At 39.3% G+C, this 23,902-nt stretch overlaps 2 protein-coding genes across 6 annotated transcripts; one reads left to right on the top strand and one right to left on the bottom strand.

Annotated features, from left to right (window-relative positions):
* Positions 1 to 782: 782 nt before the first annotated feature.
* On the bottom strand, positions 783 to 22,706 carry aph1b (APH1B gamma secretase subunit). The gene is made up of 6 exons (XM_061887044.1): positions 22,405 to 22,706; positions 13,980 to 14,150; positions 7,631 to 7,704; positions 7,255 to 7,377; positions 4,244 to 4,371; positions 783 to 1,241 (listed from the first exon to the last, which is right to left on the bottom strand). Exons 1-6 carry the CDS (start codon positions 22,515 to 22,517, stop codon positions 1,074 to 1,076), a joined length of 777 nt encoding a protein of 258 aa, XP_061743028.1. The 5' UTR covers positions 22,518 to 22,706; the 3' UTR covers positions 783 to 1,073.
* On the top strand, positions 15,346 to 20,069 carry LOC133542839 (E3 SUMO-protein ligase ZBED1-like). Of its 5 annotated transcripts, XR_009804225.1 has the most exons (8): positions 15,346 to 16,292; positions 16,378 to 16,549; positions 16,637 to 16,721; positions 18,199 to 18,337; positions 18,852 to 19,084; positions 19,180 to 19,293; positions 19,374 to 19,460; positions 19,572 to 20,069. XR_009804225.1 is itself a non-coding variant. In XM_061887042.1 (7 exons), the coding sequence occupies exons 1-5, from the start codon at positions 16,145 to 16,147 to the stop codon at positions 18,863 to 18,865; spliced, it is 558 nt and encodes a 185-aa protein (XP_061743026.1). In that variant the 5' UTR covers positions 15,346 to 16,144; the 3' UTR covers positions 18,866 to 19,084; positions 19,180 to 19,460; positions 19,572 to 20,069. The 5 variants fall into 5 exon arrangements, 3 of the variants coding, with proteins under 3 accessions (XP_061743026.1, XP_061743027.1, XP_061743025.1); XM_061887042.1 differs by having other exon boundaries at positions 19,180 to 19,460; XR_009804224.1 differs by lacking the exon at positions 18,199 to 18,337 and having other exon boundaries at positions 19,180 to 19,460.
* Positions 22,707 to 23,902: the final 1,196 nt, after the last annotated feature.

Genomic DNA, 23,902 nt, shown 5'->3' with positions numbered 1-23,902 from the left:
TTGGAGCCACTATGGATTGAACTTTCACAGTATCTTGTTAGACCCGCTCGACATCCATTTCTTTCGGTCCCCTGGAGGGGGGGGGGGGGGGGGGTTGCCCACATTTGAGGTCCTCTCCAAGGTTTCTCATAGTCATCATTGTCACTGGCGTGTGAGTTCTCCTTGCCCTTATGTGGGTTCTTCCGAGGATGTCGTAGTCGTACTGGTTTGTACAGTCCTTTGAGACATTTGTGATTTAGGGCTATATAAATAAACATTGATTGATTGATTGATTGAATATAAGCGCACAATTTTGCAGATACTCAAAAATCAAGTTATAAAACTTACGCAAAATTTACACCAAAGCACATCCAACACATATTATCCAGACCACAGAAAAGTGTATTGAATGTAGATTAAAATAATCCAAGTTCCCTTTTAAATTCCTAAAATACAACTACAATTACATTAGAAATGACACATTCGGAGACTGCAATTTCACATTAAGTTTTTCTTGATGACCGCCGCAGACAATAATTGTGACGATTATATTGGTCTTTGAAGTGACTTGCCAAGTTAGAGTTTTTTGTGGAGGGGTTAACTTGTTCAAAATACGCCACTTATTTGCAGTCAAAAGATTGGAAATATAAATGCATAAATGAAATTTTTTTGTATTAATTGATGGGAATTTACTCCATGTAAAAACATTGACAGGATAAAGTGATAAAAACATCAGACAATAAACCCACATAAGGGTGGAGTGTGACTTTCCTCTAAGATGGCAAAAAAAAACAAGCAAGGAGCAGCATGCATCAAGGTTATTTTATATTTATCCACGGTGGCAAATGTTGTCGTATAAATGAAAAAACACAAATCAAACTTCATCTACAGTTGGATGTGAAACTACATCAAAATGTTAAATTTGTTCCACAAACCTCATTCACTGCTTTTACCATACCTTTTTTAAAACAATAAAATACCCTCAGCTGTCAAAATTCTACTCTCTTGTGGGGTTGTGTGTGTTTGTGTGTGTGTGGATCTGTTAGTTATCTTTGTATGTAGAGTCCTGCATGCTCTCTGGAGTGTGTGTTGCGTTATCTGGGCCGGTGGTTGGCGAGCAGGAAGTCTTTGTCCTTGCAGGTGAGGCAAAGTTTGAGGTTCCTGAGCGACCCACCAGCAGCGTAAAAGGCCCACATGCCCATTAGGAACAAGATGATGTAGGTGGGAACCAGGCTGCCCACGTACTGTGGATTCTGTAAAGTCTGTGAGATGAGACAAGAGGTGAAGCTTTTCCATCATGTTCATTTTATACCGGCGGTCATGTTGTGCTGCCAAAGCAACCAGCAAGTCAATCATAATCATGAAAGATAGGTTAATAAGGCAAGTTAAAGGGGAACATTATCACATTTTCAGAATGGTTAAAACCAATAAAAATCAGTTCCCAGTGGCTTATTTTATTTTTCAAAGTTTTTTTCAAAATTTTACGCATCACGCAATATCCCTAAAAACGGCTTCAAAGTGCCTGATTTTCACCATCGCTATATCCAGCCGTCCATTTTCCTGTGACATCACTGTGTGACGCCAATACAAACAAACATGGCGGATAGAACAGAAAGATTTAGTGACATTAGCTCGGATTCAGACTCGGATTTCAGCGGCTTAAGCGATTCAACAGATTACGCATGTAATGAAACGGATGGTTGGAGTGTGGAGGCAGATAGCGAAAACGAAATTGAAGAAGAAACTGAAGCTATTGCGCCATATCACGACAGACAGCGGTAACGAGGACAAATTCGGCGAACGCCTTCTAACCAACGGTTGCATCTTTTGACCACTGGTGCAACTTGAATCTGTCAATTGGTATGTGTTTGTTTGGCATTAAATGTGGGTGGAGGGAAAGGCTGGATGCAAATATAGCTACAAATGAGGCATAATGATGCAATATGTACATACAGCTAGCCTAAATCGCATGTTAGCATCGATTAGCATGCCGTGACCATTGATATGTCTGATTAGCACACTCCACGTAAGTCAACTTGAACCCGTCTCTGTTTGTGTTGTTAAACCCTCCGAAAACACACCGACGAGACATGATGTCTTCAAAATACGGAAAACAGTCGAAAAAACTGAAAATAACAGAGCTTGTTTGACTTGGTGTGTGTAATGTGTTGGAGAAAATGGGGGATTGCTTCCTGTTGTGAAGTCACGGGTGAAAGGTCATTGCTCCGACAGCGAACAATAAAAAGGCGTTTAAATCGCCAAATTCACCCTTTTAGAGTTTGGAAATCGGTTAAAAAAACATATGGTCTTTTTTCTGCAACATCAAGGTATATATTGACGCTTACATAGGTCTGGTGATAATGTTCCCCTTTAAAATATATTCTGGAACCTTCAGCGCCACTTGTTATAAGATTAAGGTGACTGTATATAAAAATTTGTGCGCATATGTATAAGTTAAGGAAATTCTCTCAATAAATAAAAAATTTAAAAATAATACACGCATGTCATGTTTTTAAAATTGAGGATCTATATTGCATTATCAGTCCATCCAGGGAAGAAAAGCAGTCAAATAAATGAGTTGGGGCCTAGAATGATTAAGACATTGATGCCCATCATAAGTTTATGTCATCTTCTGACCGAAACTGTATGGATGTATAATTTGGCCATCCGTCGAATATCTAATGTACATTTAATACTGTATATGATTATCCTCTAACAATATTACTGTTTTAATGTTTGATGGCACTTCTGTTTCCTGAAAACACACGCACACAGTAAATTACACAGGCAAATTAAAGGCCTACTGAAACCCACTACTACCAACCACGCAGTCTGATACTTTATGTATCAATGATGAAATATTAACATTGCAACACATGCCAATACTGCCGGTTTAGTTTTCTAAATTGCAATTTTAAATTTCCCGCGGAGTTTCCTGTTGAAAACGTTGCGGAATGATGACGCTTATGTTGACGCGTGCTTGTGACGTTATTGGTTGGAGCGGAAATTTTATCCCAGCACCGCTCACAGCTAAAAGTCGTCCGATTTAATCGCATAATTACACAGTATTTTGGACATCTGTGTTGCTGAATCTTTTGCAATGTGTTCAATTAATAATGGAGACTATAAAGAAGAATGCTGTTGGTGGAAAGCGGTGGATTGCAGCTGCTTTTAGCAACCAAAACACAGCCGGTGTTTCTTTGTTTGTTGTGAAGCTTTAATATGGAACAGAGCGGTCAAGCGAACATGTTTCCCGACCACGTCTACCGGCAGGTTTCGGTGAGAAAATGTTGGTAATAAGTCGGCTCTTACCGGAGACATGAGCGGAGCTTGCGTCCTCCTGCAGCAGCTGTCAAAATGGCAGCTGCGACTTTCTTGGCTCCTCCATGGCTTCCATCAGAGACACTGGCGGTCACCAAACCCCTCCGACTTTCAGGTATGACTTTGTAATCTCACTAAAACACTAGTAACAATAATCATATAAGGGATTTTCCAGAATTATCCTAGTAAATGAGTCTAATAACATTTGAATCGCTCTTACTGCCCTCGCCTTTTTTTTTTCTAGTGCTTCACTCTAACTTTCCTCATCCACGAATCTTTCATCCTCGCTCAAATTAATGGGGGAATTGTCGCTTTCTCGGTCCGAATCGCTCTTGCTGCTGGTGGCTATGATTATAAACAATGTGAGGATGTGAGAAGCCAGACAACCCCTGACGTCACGCGCACATTGTCTGCTACTTCCGGTACAGGCAAAGCTTTTTTATTAGCGACCAAAAGTTGCAAACTTTATCATGGATGTTCTCTACTAAATCCTTTCAGCAAAAATATGGCAATATCGCGAAATGATCAAGTATGACACATAGAATGGACCTGCTATCCCCGTTTGAATAAGAAAATCTTATTTCAGTAGGCCTTTAACATCACGTATTTAGAGCATATTCATGGTTTAATGCTTTTGCTGTAGTATTTATTTACCTTGTGTGTTGTTTGAATATAAATGTTGCACAGGTCATTGAAAATGTCATATGGCTTGAAGTCCAACTGCGGTGACTATGGCAGATATCTAATTCATATCGTATTCGGATCCATTCATTTTCATATCCATGTTCATAACTGAGCAAATTTAGTTTATGTCTTTCTGATCTCTAGAAACTGTCAAAAAATAGGTCACATTGGAGGAGAAAATAAAGGAATAGTATCGCCCGAACCATTTAGTGACAACCAGAGTCGACAGCGCAGCCAAGCTTTTAAGTATTTGACTCACCAGACAGGAAACAAGCAAATGGCTGATGACAACAGCAGCCACTGCCCACCAGCGCTTCTTTTCGCAGGCGTCAAAGAAAATGACCCCCCAGAACATGTGCAGGAGGATGATGGCCATCGTCATAAATGCTGGGGAAAAGAAGAGAGATGTAGGGTTCAAAGGAAAATCCTGTATTTCAGTTGCTTTATCTGGCAGGTGTATGCTTATCATACTGATTACTGATAACATAAGTTTGAATGTAACTGGTTTGTGAAGGATCCACACTTGGATATGAGGGTTTGGCATGCATGTTTTTTGTTAATGTTGTGCACAATATAGAAATAAATATTTTCCAGCCAAGAGAATTTTACAGGCCAATTGTATCGTGCCCGCAATACTGCATGTATTTGACTAATGATCTATTACCAGTCTTATTTTGAGTCATTGTCATTATTGATTTTCCATAAATTTGTCACATTAATTCAATTACACATTCTATTCTGCTGCAACTATTGCAATTTATTTGACTTAGTGGAATACTCTGTCTATTTTGGAGTTGTTCTGATCATTTATTTTGTGATGGGTTGCCGCTGCCAATCGCATTAAATAAGTGACACATCTTTAGTATGCACACAGAAGTGAAAAGGAGTGTGCTGTGGGTTTTACTTTTAGATCTTTTCATTTGTATTATGAATTGCATTGTTTATTATAAATATTATGCATAAAGTAGTCGCTTTGTACAAACCCCATTTCCATATGAGTTGGGAAATTGTGTTAGATGTAAATATAAACTGAGTACAATGATTTGCAAATCCTTTTCAACCAATATTCAGTTTAATATGCTACAAAGACAACATATTTGATGTTCAAACTGATAAACATTTATTTTTTTGCAAATAATCATTAACTTTAGAATTTGATGCCAGCAACACTTGACAAAGAAGTTGGGAAAGGTGGCAATAAATACTGATAAAGTTTAGGAATGCTCATCAAACACTTATTTGGAACATCCCACAGGTGTGCAGGCTAATTGGGAACAGGTAGGTGCCATGATTGGGTATAAAAACAGCTTCCCCAAAAATGCTCAGTCTTTCACAAGAAAGGATGGGGCAATGTACACATCTTTGTCCACAACTGCGTGAGCAAATAGTCAAACAGTTTAAGAACCACATTTCCATCCATCCATCCATTTTCTACCGCTTATTCCCCTTTGGGGTCGCGGGGGGCGCTGGCGCCTATCTAAGCTACAATCGGGCGGAAGGCGGAGTACACCCTGGACAAGTCGCCACCTCATCGCAGGGCCAACACAGATAGACAGACAACATTCACACTCACATTCACACACTAGGGCCAACACAACATTTCTCAAAGTGCAAATGCATGATATTTAGGGATTTCAACATCTACGGTCCATAATATATTCAATAGGTTCAGAGAATCTGGAAAAATCACTCCATGTAAGCGGCATGGCCGGAAACCAACAATGAATGACCGTGACCTTCGATCCCTGAGACGACACTGTATCAAAAACCGACATCAATCTCTAAAGGATATCACCACATGGGCTCAGGAACACTATAGAAAACCACTGTTACTAAATACAGTTGGTCGCTACATCTGTAAATGCAAGTTAAAGCTCTTCTATGCAAAGCGAAAGCCATTTATCAACAACATCCAGAAACACCGCCGGCTTCTCTGGGCCCGAGATCATCTAAGATGGACTGATGCAAAGTGGAAAAGTGTCCTGCGGTCTAACGAGTCCACATTTCAAAAATGTTTTCGAAATATTCGACATCGTGTCATCCGGACCAAAGGGGAAGCGAACAATCCAGACGGTTATTGACGCAAAGTTGAAAAGCCAGCATCTGTGATGGTATGTGGGTGCATTAGTGCCCAAGGCATGGGTAACTTACACATCAGTGAAGGAACCATTAATGCTGAAAGGTACATACAGGTTTTGAAACAACATATGCTACCATTTAACACAATTTCCCAACTCATATGGAAACGGGGTTTGTAGTTCTTGTATGACACAGTAACATTGTAACAATTACCGGTTGCGTTCACTGGACTCTGCTATTTTCATACTTGAACACCATTGAACCTTATGCACATTTTTTAGTTTTTGTTTTTTGCAATTATGCTTTAGTATTTGATATTTTTTACATTTTACTTCATATATTGTTGATTGCCTTTTATATTTTATTTGTACTTAAGTTGTTTATAATTTGGCTCTATTTCTTCATAAATGTACTTGTCAAAAAAAAAGAAATTCTGATTTACGTCTCAAATTGAAATGATCGTAAAACTGTGATTGGTAACTGCACGACGATAAAGAAACGGACAAGTAACATTACTTACTCCAGAGAGAAGCAAGCTAGCGCTAGCTAGCCCTACTGCTAACATAAATAGAGGGCAACACATCACCCCACATCGGATAAAAAACGTTGAAAGTTGTTTTATATTTACATTTTCTTAAAAAATTTTTTGTCTTAACTCGTGCAGTTGAACTACATTAAAATGTTTAATTAATCATGGTCGTTTAGACAGCTACCGCTCCCTCTTTTAATTTTCCTCAAGGAACTCTCCTGAAGGAATCAATAAAGTACTATCTATCTATCTATCTTCACGCCACGTGCAGACATGATTCAGAAAAACGTGTCTACTTATTTATTTTCGAAAATAAAACATGAGTTAAGACTTTAAAGTCTGTAGGAGTACTCTTTTAGCACATTAAACACCATGATAATAATGATAACCAGGGGTAATATGAAATGTTTATATTGCTACATCCGAGGCTATAGCCCGAGACCGCCTCTTCCAATTGTGCCAAACAAAGAGATGTTTGTTAAAAATTAAATTGTACAGTAAAAACTAAATATATGTTAAGGGTGTACTCACATTAGCCAAACATACTGTATTTTTTTTAATGTACAATCTATTTTTTAACTTTAAATTGGCAACATGACGTTTTACAAGGGTGTGTAGTTTTTGTGTTTGTGAAATCCTGAAGTGTGAGAGTAGAGAAGTACCTGAAGACAAGAAGTAGTGTTGTGAATCTCCATGAATCCCAACAGTGCCGGGGCCAACAGAGTCAGCCAGAATGTTCACCACAGAAAATGCTCCACTCATAAATCCAAAGCCAAGGCCGGACACTAAGACATAATATAAGCAAGTGGACATCTGTAAGACAGGAACTTACCACAAACATTTTAGTACAAGGTGATATGTTTGTATCTGCCAAAAACACTATTGAATGAATAGCTAGATCATTATAAGCGCGTCTTTAATGAAAAAGTCAGGATTGGGCTCAGAGGAACTCAAGTCAAAAGTAATTTCAGTATTTATGGAACAGTAATATTTGGATTTACAATGTTAGTTTGTTTTTAAAAGTATGGATGGATGTACCATAGGCCAGTTGTCTTATGGAGATGGGCATGGTCTCCTCCTGACTGAGGGTGAGAAGCCCTTCATTTGCTTTCCTGCAAAAAAAAAACAAAGAAAAAACATATATAATGATCCAAACATCAGAATATATATGTCAGTATAACCTTCCTCTGACAATAATCCCTTCAGCTATTAAGGAAGATAATACAAACCCCGTTTCCATAGGAGTTGGGAAATTGTGTTGGATGTAAATATAAACGGAATACAATGATTTGCAAATACTTTTCACCCCACATTCAATTGAATGCACTACAAAGACAAGATTTTTGATGTTCAAACTTATTAACTTTGTTTTTTTTTGCAAATAATAACTTAGAATTTCATGGCTGCAACACGTGCCAAAATAGTTGGGAGAGGGCGTGTTCACCACTGTGTTACATCACCTTTTCTTTTAACACCACTAAATAAACGTTTGGGAACTGAGGAAACTAAATGTTAAAGCTTTGGAAGTGGAATTATTTCCCATTCTTGTTTTATGTAGAGCTTCAGTCGTTCAACTGTCCGGGGTCTCTGCTGTCGTATTTTACGCTTCATAATGCGCCACACATTTTCAATGGGAGACAGGTCTGGACTGCAGGTGGGCCAGGAAAGTACCCGCACTCTTTTACTACAAAGCCACGCTGTTGTAACACGTGGCTTGGCATTGTCTTGCTGAAATAAGCAGGAGGGTCCATGATAACGTTGCTTGGATGACAACATATGTTGCTCCAAAACCTGTACGGACCTTTCAGCATTAATGGTGCCTTCACAGATGTTTAAGTTACCCATGCCTCGGGCACTAATACACCTCCATACCATCACAGATGCTGGCTTTTGAACTTTGCGCTTATAACAATCCGAATGGTTACTTTCCTCTTTATTCTGGAGGACACCATGTCCTGTTTCCAAATATAATTTGAAATGTGGACTCGTTTGACCACAGAACACTTTTCCACTTTGCATCAGTCGATCTTAGATGAGCTCGGGCCCAGCGAAGCCAGCAGTGTTCCTTGGTGTTGTTGATAAATGTGTTTGGCTTTGCATAGCAGAGTTTTAACTTGCAATTAATGATGTAGCAACCAACTGTAGTTACTGACAGTGGTTTTATGAAGTGTTCCTGAGTCCATGTGGTGATATCCTTTACACACTGATGTCGGTTTTTGTTGCAGTATCGCCTGAGGGATCAAAGGTCCGTAATATCATCGCTTACGTGCAGTGATTTCTCCAGATTCTCTGAACCTTTTGATGATTTTACGGACCGTAGATGGTAAAATCCTTAAATTCCTTGAAATGGCTGGTTGAGAAATGTTGTTCTAAAACTGTTCGACAATTTGCTTACAAAGTGGTGACCCTCGCCCCATCCTTGATTGTGAATTACTCAGCATTTCATGTAAACTGCTTTTATACCCAATCATGGCACCCAACTGTTCCCAATTAGCCTGCACACCTGTGGGATGTTCCATATAAGTGTTTGATGACATCAAATTCTAAAGTTAATGATTATTTGCACAAAAATAAATGTTTATCAGTTCGAACATCAAATATGTTGTCTTTGTAGCATATTCAACTGAATATGGGTTGAAAATGATTTGCAAATCATTGTATTCTGTTTATATTTACATCCAACACAATTTCCCAACTCATATGGAAACAGGGTTTGTACATCAGATATAAATACAAGCATGGCAAACAATCAGTAAGTGTAAACACAATTCTGAAATTACAATAAACACTTGACAAGAACTTCAATAAGGTAAAAAATATAAAAAAAATGTAAGAAAAGCCTAATAAAATTTAACAAAATAGTGCAAAGTATGAAAATGTAAACTTAGAGAAACCTGAGAAGAACAAGTAGTTGCAGGTTTAATTGGGTTGAGTTTATTTCGAACGTGCATGCATACAACATGATACATCAAAATTTCCAGTTTCTCGATTCAACATGTTCGAAAAGGAGTAGGAAAAAGCAGAGCTTTTTTTAATCTCACCCCTTTTCCTTTACATAGTAGTTGCTAAAAGTTGTTCACTTCCTGTTCTCAATTTATTCACAGTATACTTCATAGGTAATAACAGTAAAAATAAATAAATAATAATGAGTGAAGTAAGTAATATTTCATATTGTGAGCTAAATAAGATTATCTGGAAAAAGAAGGAAGAAAGTTCTTCTTCTTTGTACTTTGTAAAAATTTTAAGTTTGAAGAGTTTCTTGAAGTGGATCACATTAGTACATTGTTTGATTTCTTTGCTTAATCCATTCCATAATTTAAATCCACAAACAGATATACTGAAGGTCTTAAGTGTTGTAAGTGCGTACAAATGTATTAAATGATATTTTTCTCTAAGATTATATTTCTCCTCTTTTATGGAGAAAACATGTTGTATATTCTTGGGTAGCTGCTTATAGTTTTCTTTGTACATAATTTTAGCTGTTTGCAAATTTACTATGTCATAGACTTTCAGTATTTTTGATTCAATGAATAAAGGGTTTAAATGTTCTCTATATCCAACATTAAATATTCTAATTGATCTTTTTGTAACACCGTTAATAAATGAAGTGTAGTTTTGTAGTTATTTCCCCATATTTCTGCAAAATATGGTAACACTAGCGAGTAGTGGAGAATATGGAGTGATTTTTGGTCTACAACATATTTTGTTTTATTAATTATTGAGGCGTTTCTTGCTACTGTATGTTGTATATTTTTTACATGAGATTTCCAGTTCAATTGATCATCAATTACTTACTTGGTAATTGATATTTAACATTACTTAGTGCCAAGTAATGTTATATAGTACTTATTTAAATAGTAAATATTATTCAGGTATTATTGGACCAAAGTATTATTTTAAAAATAGCACATTTGTTATTTTTTGTTATATATTTTGGTTATGCAGTTCTTCACGTTAGTTCCTTTCTTTTTCCGTACATATGAAAAGAGAACGGACGTGTGTTGATATGAAGAGATGAGTTTTCCGACAGCAAGATGGTGCAACCAAAAGTGATGGTTGATACTGTTACGCGATTGGCTGATAAGTGTGTCCCGCTGATTAATGTGTCCCCTTCCCTTTCACAACCACTTCCTGTTTGGCTATCTTACCAGGCCCCGAGTGCCTTTGTTCATGCAACCAACCAAGCTTTATTCTTTCCGTCTTTTTTTGATAAAGTATAGAGATCTATTCTGTTGCTTGGTTATATTTTTTTGCTTGTAACTGCTTTCTGCAGGAAGATATAGGCTCCTTGCGTACTAAGAGACGGTGCGTGCTGCTTCCTGCACAACAGCCATTTTGGCTTGGCTGACCACCACAGTTTTTCACCTACGGGGAGAAGTCACGTGACGGAATACAAGCAATAGGCGGAATAGAGCGAATCCCATTGCCTTTATTGTTAGCTGACTCGAGCTAGCCTTTTTTTGAGTTAGAATGCATTCCAAAAAAGAAAAGAAAAACATGTGTGTTGGTCTCAGATAAGGATTGTGAATAATAGACAATTAAAATTGCAGTCACCTTCTAAGCTCCTGTCTACTTGTATTTATTTTTAAAATCTTACTTAGAAGTATATTTTTATAAATGTACATGTTTCAATGTTCCTCAGCCACTTGCTGATTGTATATATGTGCATTTTGTTTAGTTTTTTTTTTACAAAGTAAATCTTCAAATATGTATGTTGTTGTGACTTGAGTTGCAGGTTTAGCAACATCAGACTAAATTTAGTCACAAAATACTGAATATTTAATGTGATTTACTTTCGTTCCATTCGTTTAATGCCTTCGCTATTTTAGAGCATATCCTCAATCACAGAGTCCTTTTCTGCTGCAGTAAGCGGAGTTGGTCGTAGTTGTTGGAACACACAGCAGCTTCTTATCATCTAAAGAGTTTTTTCAGTTTTTTTACCAATGTCTTTGGCCGTGTGTCCCACATTTAAATCTTTGTCTTCTGTGACTTGCATAAGGACTTAAAGAATGTGCCTTTTTGGATACCATAGTGTTGTTTGAAGGCATCACGAGGGTGCTTGTGTGATCCAAGATAGCAGCTGCGGGGTTCCACAATGTACTGCTGTGTAAAATACATTCTAGCAGAGGGTGTATAATATCTTGCTTGACAAAAAAATAGTCTTTGAAGTCGTTAAAATACAAATGTTAATAGCAGCAAAAAATAATCAAACAATAGCTGCATATCCATCCATCCATTTTCTATTGCTTATTCCATTTGGGGTCCATTTATATTTTTAATTACCGTAAGACCATGAATGATTATTGCACTTCAATAAACTTATGATAAGGTGATTTTCTGGAAAAGCAGCCAACATAATAAGCACTAACTATCAGCTAGAATGCTGATGGTTATCTGGTAGCTAGCATGGTAATCGCTAGCTGGAAGCTAGTGCACTAATCCCTGTCTATCTTAAGTGCTATCATGAATACAGGACATGTTTCCCAATACAAATGCCAATCTAAATTGTATAAACACATTGCTGTCTGAGCAACTAAGCTAATCAATTGTGCACATTGAATCTACAAACTGAGCCCTGTTATGACAGAATAGTAAATATGAAGATCTATAAAAGGCTGTATATGTAGATCAAGAAGTAAACAAAAAGTAAACCCACATCAAAAGTGAAGCAGCAAAACCTTTACCTTTATCATTACACACAATCTAAAACCTTTAGGGGAAAAAAAGAAGAAGATAAAACAAATTTAAACACTCAAATAACAATAATATGGCTTTTAGGAAGCCAGAAAAATATTTCATGTTTCTTCCGCCAAAGAAAGAATATTTTGTGTCCTTTGTTAAAATAAAACTTGGTTAAAAAGATATATGTGCATCTATCAGTACTTTTTAAGAACATTAAAAAATTCCGTAATAATTTTGATCACAATTACTGTGATATAAAATGTTCTTATCGTTACATCATTATGTAATTAAAAACAATAAACTTGTTTAAAATATTGTTTAGATATTGTTACACTGTTAATAGCATTCACCATTAATAAATAAAAAAAATACAGCTAATACATCTGATCGGTATTGTATCGGCCGATTTCACTTGTGGAAGATCGGAATTGGCAGCATGAAACCCTGAACGGAACATTCCTATGTTTCCTAATGTGTGAAAATTAATTGAAAATGTGTTTAATAACTGCGAAAGCAAACCGCATTTTTCGGACTATAAGTCGCAGTTTTTTTCACAGTTTGGCCAGGGGTGCGACATATACTCCGGAGCGACTTATGTGTGAAATTATTAACACATTGCTGTAAAATATTAAATTTTATATATATCATTCCCAGAAGAGATGAAGAAAATGTCAGCAATCGTCACACACGTCAGCAATTGTCACACTCACGTCGACCAATAATAAATTCGGCGGGGGAGGGTCATGGCAGAAGTGCATTGTGGGTCATGGTATGCTAACTGCTATATGCTACTGCCATAGCTATTAAAATGGATCATTTCATCGTTGGCGGTAACTTATAAAAACTGAGAAGGGCTTAACAAAAATGGCACCGAAAAGGAAATCATGTATTGCAGATTACAAACTGGACGTAGTGAAATATGCAGCAGAAAACGACAAGAGGAAGCGGCGCATACCTTTGGAGTTGGCAGAGTTGTTTAGAAGCGACATCAAGAAAAAAGATTTCATCGGATTTAGCGATGAGGAGTGACAGATTGTTTGGTAAACGTATAGCATGTTCTATATGTTATAGTTATTTGAATGACTTACCATAATATGTTACGTTAACATACCAGGCACCTTCTCAGTTGGTTATTTATGAGTCATATAACATACACTTATTCAGCCTGTTGTTCACTGTTCTTTATTTATTTTAAATTGCCTTTCAAATGTCTATTCTTGGTGTTGGATTTTATCAAATAAATTTCCCCCAAAAAATGCAACTCTAGTGCGACATATACCGTATTTTTCAGATTACAAGTCGCAGTCTTCTCCACAGTCCAGCGGGGGGTGAGACCCGGCCAAACCAAAAAAGAAAAAAAAAGAAAAAATGTATTTTTATTTTATTTTATTTTTTTATAGTTTGGCCAAAACTCACCCCAGGCCAAACTACAAAAAAAAAACGCAACTTATAGTCCGAAAAATACGGTACATATTTTTTCCTTCTTTATTATGTATTTTCGGCCGGTGCGACGTATACTCCAGAGCGACTTATCACAAGAAAAATACTGTAAATGCAAATATATATGTATGTATATATATATATATATATATATATATATATATATATACACACACACACACACACTGGCATTTTAGGGCTTATTATTGGTTGCACTGAATTTAACAGCTGTGTCTAAAATTATCCAAACAACTTCATCACTTACTTCAGCAGTTTATAGTAACCAAAACGGAAGGTCTCCTGCAGTAAGACAGACAGCACCACACCAAAGATGAGAAGACCTTTCTGCTGTGCTTCACTGTCCTTATTACTGATCTGAAAGGAGATGAACCAAACCAGAGAAGACAGCAGGAGAGAAACTAGCCAGAAAAATGCTCTGAAAGACAAAAAAACATACGCAAAAGTTATATGAAAGAAAGTAACTTGAATTTTCTTTGAGAGTGGTCAATCTTTTGTAAGTCAGCACAAAAGAATTGTGGAAAAAACATGATTTCAGATCACACTGACATGTAATAGAATCCCTGTTGTCCAGCGAGCCTCCACGGCTGCAGTGAGTTGGTTCTGCTGCCCTGGTTCTACTGCCAGGACTCACAAGTCTTTTACTCACCAGCTCGCAAGAGAAGTGATTGCATTATTTAATTGACTTTCCTTTTCTTTTCACTTGTCTTTATAAACAAAGCACAAATGTACTGTTCAGTAAGTGAGTGTATGTTTTTGACCTGATTGATTATTTTATAGTCTTTCTATGCTTATCTATAAACAAAAGTCCACATCATCTGTGTTTCTGGTACCTCCCTTGAAGAACGGCAGAATGGTCTTTCTTTTAAGCACAACAAGAAAATGAGATGAGGCCCCAAGTATGGTGAAAAGGTGGGTAGACACTAAAAATATATTTTTTTCCAATTGTTTTGTCCCCTTATAAATCAAATATTATGTATTTTTATTAGGGCTGCCATAGTTAACGGGATAATGTGTTAACAATAGCTTCTTTTAACAGTGATAATTTTTTTAACAAGAGATTAACATCTTTACTCTTTCTTGACCCTCGGCCCAATTACATGTTAGCTCTCCCTTGTCCCAGGTCCCGAATGAGCGAACAGCGTAGCAGATACTAATAGCGTCCTCTGCCGCGAGTCGTTTAGAAGTCGCACAAACTATCTTCACAGAAGTATTTTTCTTTGGTTTAGAAGTAAAACGTTGATTAAAAGTATAATGATGATTGTGAATAATTAGTTCCAGCGTAGACAACAACGTTGATATTGTGGTTCAGTAGTTGACGTTATTTGGCACAGGAAGGAAACGTACAGTATTTCGTCAACAACAGCTACTCCTTCTGGAGACACTGTCCCTTATTATTTTAGAAGATCATTACAAATCTGGCCCCACATTATCATAGTTTTACTGAGATTCAAGGATAGTCTGTTTTTGACAAACCATCTTTTAATTTCTTGTTATTATTTATATTAACTTGTGTGTGTTCTCTCCTGAACAAAAGGCTGTTGTGTCATCTGCAAATAATAAAAATGTTAGGTTCTTTGTAACTTTACACATTTCGTTTTTATATAGATTAAACAATTTTGGTCCCAGTATTGATCCTTGTGGTACTCTACACGTTATTTTAGAGGCATCGACAGGTATTCACCTCGCTTCGCATGTTGCTTCTAGTTTTTTATCCATCCATCTTCTTCCGCTTATCCGAGGTCGGGTCGCGGGGGCAGCAGCCTAAGCAGGGAAGCCCAGACTTCCTTCTCCCCAGCCGGGAGACATAGTCTTCCCAATGTGTCCTGGGTCTTCCCCGTGGCCTCCTACCGGTTGGACGTGCCCTAAACACCTCCCTAGGGAAGCCTTCGGGTGACATCCTGACTAGATGCCTGAACCACCTCATCTGGCTCCTCTCGATGTGAAGGAGCAGCGGCTTTACTTTGAGTTCCTCCCGGATGACAGAGCTTCTCACCCTATCTCTAAGGGAGAGCCCCACCACACGGCGGAGGAGACTAATTTCGGCCGCTTGTACCCGTGAGTTTATCCTTTCGGTCATGACCCAAAGCTCATGACCATTAGGGTTGGGTATCGAGTATCGATTGGAACCGGGACTAACTTTCCGATTCTCCCGGAATCGTTCAAAAGTTTAAATTTCGATTCCTAGTTTCGATACTCAGTCCGCCGACCGGAAGAAGAAGCCGCTGACCACCAACGAAGAAGCGCCCACCGCCGGAAGTGTTAGCATAGCCGAGCGAGTCAGTCAAGCATGGATAGCAGGCGTCGGCGGTCGAAAGTGTGGCTTTATTTTACAAAAAAAACCAACAAATATTGCCGAAATACAACACGCGCGACAGGACTGTTTCGTGCTTAGGAGGGTGCACGTCGAACATGATGAAGCACCTCCGAGTTCATGGAGTACAAATAAATGCGTGTTCCGTCTTCGACGCGCTGCGCCGACCGACCTCTGACTCTTCCTCTTGCTCCGGCTCTGACGCCCAGCCTGGCACCTCGGTGACTGCACTGCAGTCCGAATCCGGTAAGTAAAATATATATGTAATAAATAATGTGTTTTGCGCCAACGTTGAGGCAGCTAACAAATTATCCCGCGTTTTTTTTCATAGACAATTTACAACCTGCTAGCCAGGCTCCGCCATGTGTTCAGCGTACTCCGTTCACCACAGCGGCAATGGGTAATATGTCGGTACCACAGACGGAAGAGTGCCACAGAAAGGTCACTGCACACATAATCAAAAGACTGCATCGTTTTTCAGAGGTGGAATCTCCAACATTTAGGTTAGATAAGCAATAACGTTAGAGCTAAGCTAATTGATACTGGGCTAAACAGTCACAGCAACATTACATGTTTGTTTATGTTTGCAGGGATACGGTGAAAACTCTCAACCCAAAATACGTACCACCTTCCAGGGACTACCTGTCAAACACATTGATCCCGGCATGGTACAAGGTGGAGAAGTGTAACATCATTACAGAGCTCAGTGAAATCAGCTCTGTAGCACTGACATGTGATGGCTGGAGTAGCATCACACAGGACCACTATCTCACTATCACAGCACACTACATAATTGAGGGGAAAATGCAGCAAAAAGTGCTAAAAACAAAGGCTGTGTACAAAGCACAGACGGGCTATATTGTTGCAGAAGAAATAAGTGATATCCTATCAGAGTTTGCTATATTTGAGAAAATCATAACAGTCAAGGTAGATAACGCTACAAACATGAATGTGGCCACAAAGCGCCTGCAGTCTGTGAAACTCTGCTGTTTTGCTCACACACTTAATCTAGCAGCACAGAGCCTATACTCCCTAAATTCAGTGAGTCAGTGGGTGGCCAGCAGAGATGCGCGGATAGGCAATTACATCATCCGCAACCACATCACCAAAGTCGTCATCCACCCGCCGTACACCCGAACCAACATTTTATCAGAAACGCAACCACTCGCCACCCGCCCGCTGAAATACATCAGAGGTTGGCCACCTTTACCACTCACAGAGCTGTCTAAACCCATTTCACAGAGTAATGAAGACAATTGGAGCCGCTAACGTTCTCGTGATTAACCAATTGGCGTTCATCCTGATGACAAGGATATGGGCGTGCTGTGAAGCCATTGCCTTTGACACCTTCAACAACATGTACACACCGATTTTTAGTCTGGCAACATGTTGTGTGCAGCTTCCACAATCACACGTACAAGATTGAAAGGCATACTGTGTGAAACAGAGTACACTGATGGTTGTGATATAAACAACTTTAACACTTACTAATATGCGCCACGCTGTGAAGCCACACCAAACAAGATTGACAAACACATTTCGGGAGAACATCCTCACAGTAACACAACATAAACGCAACAAAACAAATACCCAGAATTCTTTGTATCCATGAAAGTTCCTGAATATATTTTACACCCCCGCGCCCCCAACCCCGCCCACCTTACCGACGCACGTGGTGGGGTGGGGAGGGTTTTGGGGTTTGCTGCTAGCGGGGTGTATAAAATAGCCAGGTATTGTCATGGATACAAAGGATTCTGGGTATTTGTTGTGTTGCGTTTATGTTGTGTTACTGGGAGGATGTTCTCCCGAAATGTGTTTGTCAATCTTGTTTGGTGTGGCTACACAGCATGGCGCATATTACTAAGAGTGTTAAAATTGTTTATATCACATCGTACATGCTGTAGAGGACGACAAAGTCAATGACTTTATAGCACGCACTAATACTTAATATCTAGGTGACTGCCAGCAGTCATCCTAGAGAATATTAGCGTCTCCTATTGTCTTCATCGCTTTGTGACACAGGTCCAAATGGCTCTTTGAATGGCAAAGCATACCGATCCCAGAACCATGTATATCAAATATTTCAGGATGGTTCAACCGCCACCCGCCCGAATCGAATTAAAATCTATTTTTTCGTCATGTCACCCGCCAGACCCGCGGTTCATCCGCAGACTCCACGGATTGGTCCGCAAACCGCGCATCTCTAGTGGCCAGGGTCCGGAACATTGTTGTGTGGATGAAGAGGTGCTTGATGGCCAAGGTAGTCCTCAAAGAGAAGCAAGAACTTCTACGTAAGACACACAAAGTTCACTTTATTTAACTGTTGTGCACTGACGCATGACTTTACATGTCTGATCTCTTATTATATTTATGAGCTCTGCAGAGTCATACTTTAGTATGAGTCCAATTTTACAAAAGTATTGTTTGTGTCCCGGGATGAAAAGCATCTGCTAAATGACTTAAAATTGATGTTCTTGTTTTTATCAGAGCTGCCCCGACACTCACTAATACTTGATGTGAGAACACGGTGGAACTCTCTGTACCTAATGCTGGAGAGATTCACAAGGCAGTACCCTGCAATTCAATCAGCCACCTTGACAAAAAACATGGACAGGGACAGGTAGATTTAGATAAGACAAGCTTAGACAAAAAATACCAGTACACACAAAACACAAATTCAAAGAACAGTATTACATCGAATGTGAATGTGCTAATGTAGGGAGTGCATATGTTAGGTGTTTTGTTAAGAAAAAAAGAGAATATTTCTAACTTGAATCTATGTGTTCTTAATTCTTTTTCATACAGACTTGCTCGGCTAACTGAGGAGGACTTTAGGAAAGCTGAGGACTTCATCAGCCTAATGAAGGTGCTCTACACGTCAACACTCTGCGTGTCTTCTGAAAAGAGTCCCACATGCGGACAGATTCTGCCTATCCTCAAAAAGCTTGAGGCACACCTGGCTGTAAAAGCTGGAGACACAGTCTTCGTGTAAAACCTTAAAAAAACAGGTTTGGGCAAACCTATCCAAGCGCTACCAGGTAAGTGACTGAGGCAGGGCACCTGGAAAGAAACTGTTGAAAAATAGAAATCTCCTGTGGCTTGTTAAAATATTTAAAGAACATGTGTTTTACAGAAAGATGAGATCAGGGCCTTTCTTCAGCTAGTCAGTGCGTTGGATCCATGCTTTAAACATAAATTGGATGATGACACCATCCGGGACCAGATCCAGAGAAAGCTGATTGAACAGGTAAAAAATTTCATTCATGCACAACTGTTCTTTTCAGCTATTAAAATCTAAGATCTAAATGCTAATTATGTTCTTTGTAGTCAACAGAGGGTGTCTGTGGAGCTGATGGGGACATCATGCAGTCTGAGAATGAGGCAAATGAGGAGAACAAGGATGAGCAGGAGAGTGTAAGTTTAATAGCTGATATTATATAGGTTTTAAATCCAAATAATGATCATGCCTTTAATAGAGGTTTTCCCTTTTTTAGTGATAATACTGATGAACCTTTTGTTTTATAGCAACAGCCTCCCTGCAAACTCCCTTGGAGAAGCTGTTTGCTGAGGAAGAGGCACAGAGCATAGTGTCACAGCAGAGCTCCATGTCCATCAAGAAACGAGTGGAGAGAAAGCTGCAGATGTACCAGGAAGTTCCACCGATACCTATGTCTGACGACCCTGCTGCATGGTGGTGGAACCAACAAAAGACTTATCCTTAGCTGTCAGATCTCGCTTTCTCCTATTTATGCGTACAAGCGTCTTCCACACCCAGCGAACGTGTATTTTCCACAGCAGGAGACACTATCTGTCCAGAACGCTCACGCATCCTGCCTGAGAAGGCGGATATGGTCATTTTCCTAAACAAGAACCGTCTCTGATTTTATATTGTAACATGTTTAAGTACCTGCACCATCATACACTTGTGTGTGTAAATGTGTTTTCAAGAGGTTTCCTGCAGCATCATACACTTATGTGTAAATGTGTTTTCATGAGGTTTTCAAAAATAAAGCTCTCTTGAGGAAAGTGTACCCCTGTGAAAATGTATTCATAATTTGTAATATTTATATTCAAGTTCATAGATTTGATATTTATATTCTAGTTGAAAACAGCCCTGTGAGGAATTTATAGTAGAGTTCATAAAAAGTTAATAGAATTAAAATTGATGGAGAATGTCAGACTATTTCATTCAGAAAGACTGTAGGTGGATTGCAGCTGTCTTTAGCACCGAGACACAGCCGGTGTTTCTTTGTTTGTTGTGAAGCTTTAACACAGAGAAGTCAAGCGAACATGTTTTCTCTACGTCAACCAGCATGTTTTTGGATGGGGAAATTGTGATATATATATTACCGGAGAAATCATTGGATTATTCATCGTCCTGCAGCAGCTGTTTAAAAGGCAGCTGTGAGCTTGGCTCCTCGGCTTCTCTCTGAGACACTTTGTGTTCACCGCAGCCATCTGACCTTGACGTATGTCTTTACAATCTTTAAAATCTCACTAAAACACTATTAAAACAATAAGCAGATAAGGGATCTTCCAAAATTATCCTAGTAAATGCGTCAAATTACATCTGAAACGCTCACACTGCCGCGGCAATATCAATATCCTAATTCACGAATCTTTCATCCTCAGTCAAATTAATGGGGAAACTGTAGCTTTCTCGGTCCGAATTGCTCTTACTGCTGGTGGCTCCCATTAAAAACAATGTGAATATGTGTGGAGCCCTGCAACTTGTGAGGTCACGCGCACATACTTCCAGTAAAGGCAGGGCATTTCTATTAGCGACCAAAAATTGTGAACTTTATCGTCGATGTTCTCTACTAAATCTTTTCAGCAAAAATATGGCAATATCGCGAAATGATCAAGTATGACACAGAATGGACCTGCTATCCCCGTTTAAATAAGAAAATCTAATTTCAGCAGGCCTTTAAGTCCATCCATCCATCCATTTCCTACCGCTTATTCCCTTTGGAGTTGCGGGGGGCGCTCGTGCCTATCTCAGCTACAAATGGGCGGAAGGCAGCGTACTCCCTGGACAAGTCGCCATCTCATCACAGGGCCAACACAGATGGACAGACAACATTCACACACTAGGGCCAATTTAGTGTTGCCAATCAACCTATCCTCGGGTGCATGTCTTTGGAAGTGGGAGGAAGCCGGAGTACCTGGAGGGAACCCACGCAGTCACGGGAAGAACATGCAAACTCCACACCAGGGGTAGGGAACCTATGGCTCTTGAGCCAGATGTGGCTCTCTTGATGACTGCACCTGGCTCTCAGATAAATCTTAGCTAAACACGATAAGTAATGAATAATTCCGCTGGTAATCACAGTGTCAAAAATAATGTTCAAAATATAAAACATTCTCATGCATTTTCATCCATCCATCCGGTTTCTACCGCACCTATTCAAGAAGTCGCATTTATGGTAAGAAGTATTTTATTTATTTTTGGTTAGCCTCAGAATAACAATGTTATTAAAAAGAATAAGAGACTTATTATACTCAAAAAATGTTGGTCTTTCTGAAAAATGCACGCATATAGTTGTATTCAGTGTTAAAAAAATAAATATGTATGGCTCTCGCGGAAATTATTTTAAAAATATTTGGCTTGTATGGCTCTCTCAGCCAAAAAGGTTCCCGACCCCTGCTCCACACAGAAAGATCCCGAGCCCGGGATTGAACCCAGGACGACTCAGAGTCAGGACCTTCGTATTGTGAGTCACATGCACTAACGCCTCTGCCACCGTATTTAAGTCATATTCTGTAAATATGAGTGGGATAATCCATCCATCCATTTTCAACCGCTTATTCCCTTTTGGGGTCGCGGGGGGCGCTGGCGCCTATCTCAGCTACAATAGGGCGGAAGGCGGGGTACACCCTGGACAAGTCGCCACCTCATCGCAGGGCCAACACAGATGGACAGACAACATTCACACTAACATTCACACACTAGGGCCAATTTAGTGTTGCCAATCAACCTATCCCCAGGTGCATGATTTTGGAAGTGGGAGGAAGCCGGAGTACCCGGAGGGAACCCACGCATTCACGGAGAGAACATGCAAACTCCACACAGAAAGATACCGAGCCTGGATTTGAACCCAGGACGAGTGGGATAATATTAAATCAAAATATCTGACGTGTTTGTCCAAGTGTAGAGAATAGCTGCAGTGTAAAAAAACAACAAAAAAAAACAACAACCCAGGCTTTGTTTCTCCAACATCGAGTGAATACGTAGGGCCCTGTTATTATTAGCATGCTAGTGACGGGAGTTTGGCGATGACAACACAGTTATATTCAAGTTTAGGCTGACGAGGAGAGAGTTGAAGTAGAAAACAGCAAATAAGAGGTGACAACTCACCCAGCTATGAGGAAGATGACCCGCAGAGGTTCCCGGGCGATGGTAAACAGGAACAGAGCAATCGCAGGGCCGAAGGCAATGAAAGTACAGCCAAAAAACACCGGCGCCGTCATTTTGGCAAAATCTTGCTCAACGTGCAGGAAGCCGCGCAACACGGAGCGCTTTGTCAAGTTTTTTTCTATACGATTGATGAATGTGATTGTTTATTTAAATGATTAATACTAACTGATCATCCGCTCGCTGAAATGAGAAGTGCTCCTACTTCCGCCTGTCTCACCAGCTCCTCTTCTTCTTATGTGGTTTAATGGCAGTTGGCAAGCAACCTTCTGGTGTGCATTACCGCCACCTTTTGATATGGAGTGTAACCCCACTCTATATTATTTTATTTAACCCAGTTTAAAAAAAAAATGTATGTATTGTTTTGTATTATAGGTGTTCTGACTGCAACTCTGAAATATCTTCATTTCATTTTCATGTATTTATTTATTTCAGGCAATGACATAAACAATAATAATAATAAAAAAAGTACAAAGTTGACAACTAGGGGGTGTAACTGTCACAGTTATTTGATGTCGAACCCCAGGATGCAGAGGAGGCAGGCATTGAATGGGAAAACATGGTTTTAATTTATAATACTAGAACTAGAACAAACAAAGGGTACAAACAAAAAGCGCGCACATGGGCGGAATAACAAACTGAGGGTCTTTAGCATAGAAGCTAGCAAGCAACAAAAAATGACCTAGCGTGGAAGCTAGCGGGTAACAAACAGGAAAAACTGGAAGTGGCTAATGCTAACAGAAACAGCTTACAGCTACAACAACCAGGACAAAATGTAGCTTGACAGGTAGTAGCTGTAACAAAACGACACGACAAGAGCGACATGTGGCAACGACAATTAAAATGACAATACAATGATCCAGCAACTGACACAACACAAAGCAGGTAGAAATAGGAGCGGGCTGATTGGTAACAGGTGTGGCCAAGTGCCAATCAGCCGCAGCTGAGGAGGAACATAGCACTCAGGGAACAAGACAGGAAGCTGACAAAATAAGAGCACTAGACAGGAACTAAGGACAGGAAATACTAAACACCGAGGAAAGAGACAAATGCAGAGGAAAAAACTAAAACATAGACAAACTGTCAGGGGAAAACCTGACAGTAACGGTACAGAAAAATTTCGGTTCGGTACGTACCTCGGTTTGGAGGTCACGGTTCGCTTCATTTTCGGTACAGTAAGAAAACAACAAAATATAAATTTTTTGGTTATCTATTTACCAAATTTGTAAACAATGGCTTTATCCTTTTAACATTGGGAACACTATAATAATTCTGCCCACGTTAATCAACATTAAACTCCCTCAAGTTGTTGCTCAGATCAAATAAAATGACAAAACTTTTCTTCTACATATAAAAAGTGCAACATTAAACAGTTTCAAGTCAACTCATCATGGTTAATTTATCACAGCATTTGGGAAGCCTGTAGTTGACTTTTTCTATG

Source organism: Nerophis ophidion, linkage group LG25, assembly GCF_033978795.1.
Source record: "Nerophis ophidion isolate RoL-2023_Sa linkage group LG25, RoL_Noph_v1.0, whole genome shotgun sequence".
In the NCBI taxonomy this organism is placed as follows: Eukaryota; Metazoa; Chordata; class Actinopteri; order Syngnathiformes; family Syngnathidae; genus Nerophis; species Nerophis ophidion.
This window is presented reverse-complemented; position numbering and strand designations above follow the sequence as displayed.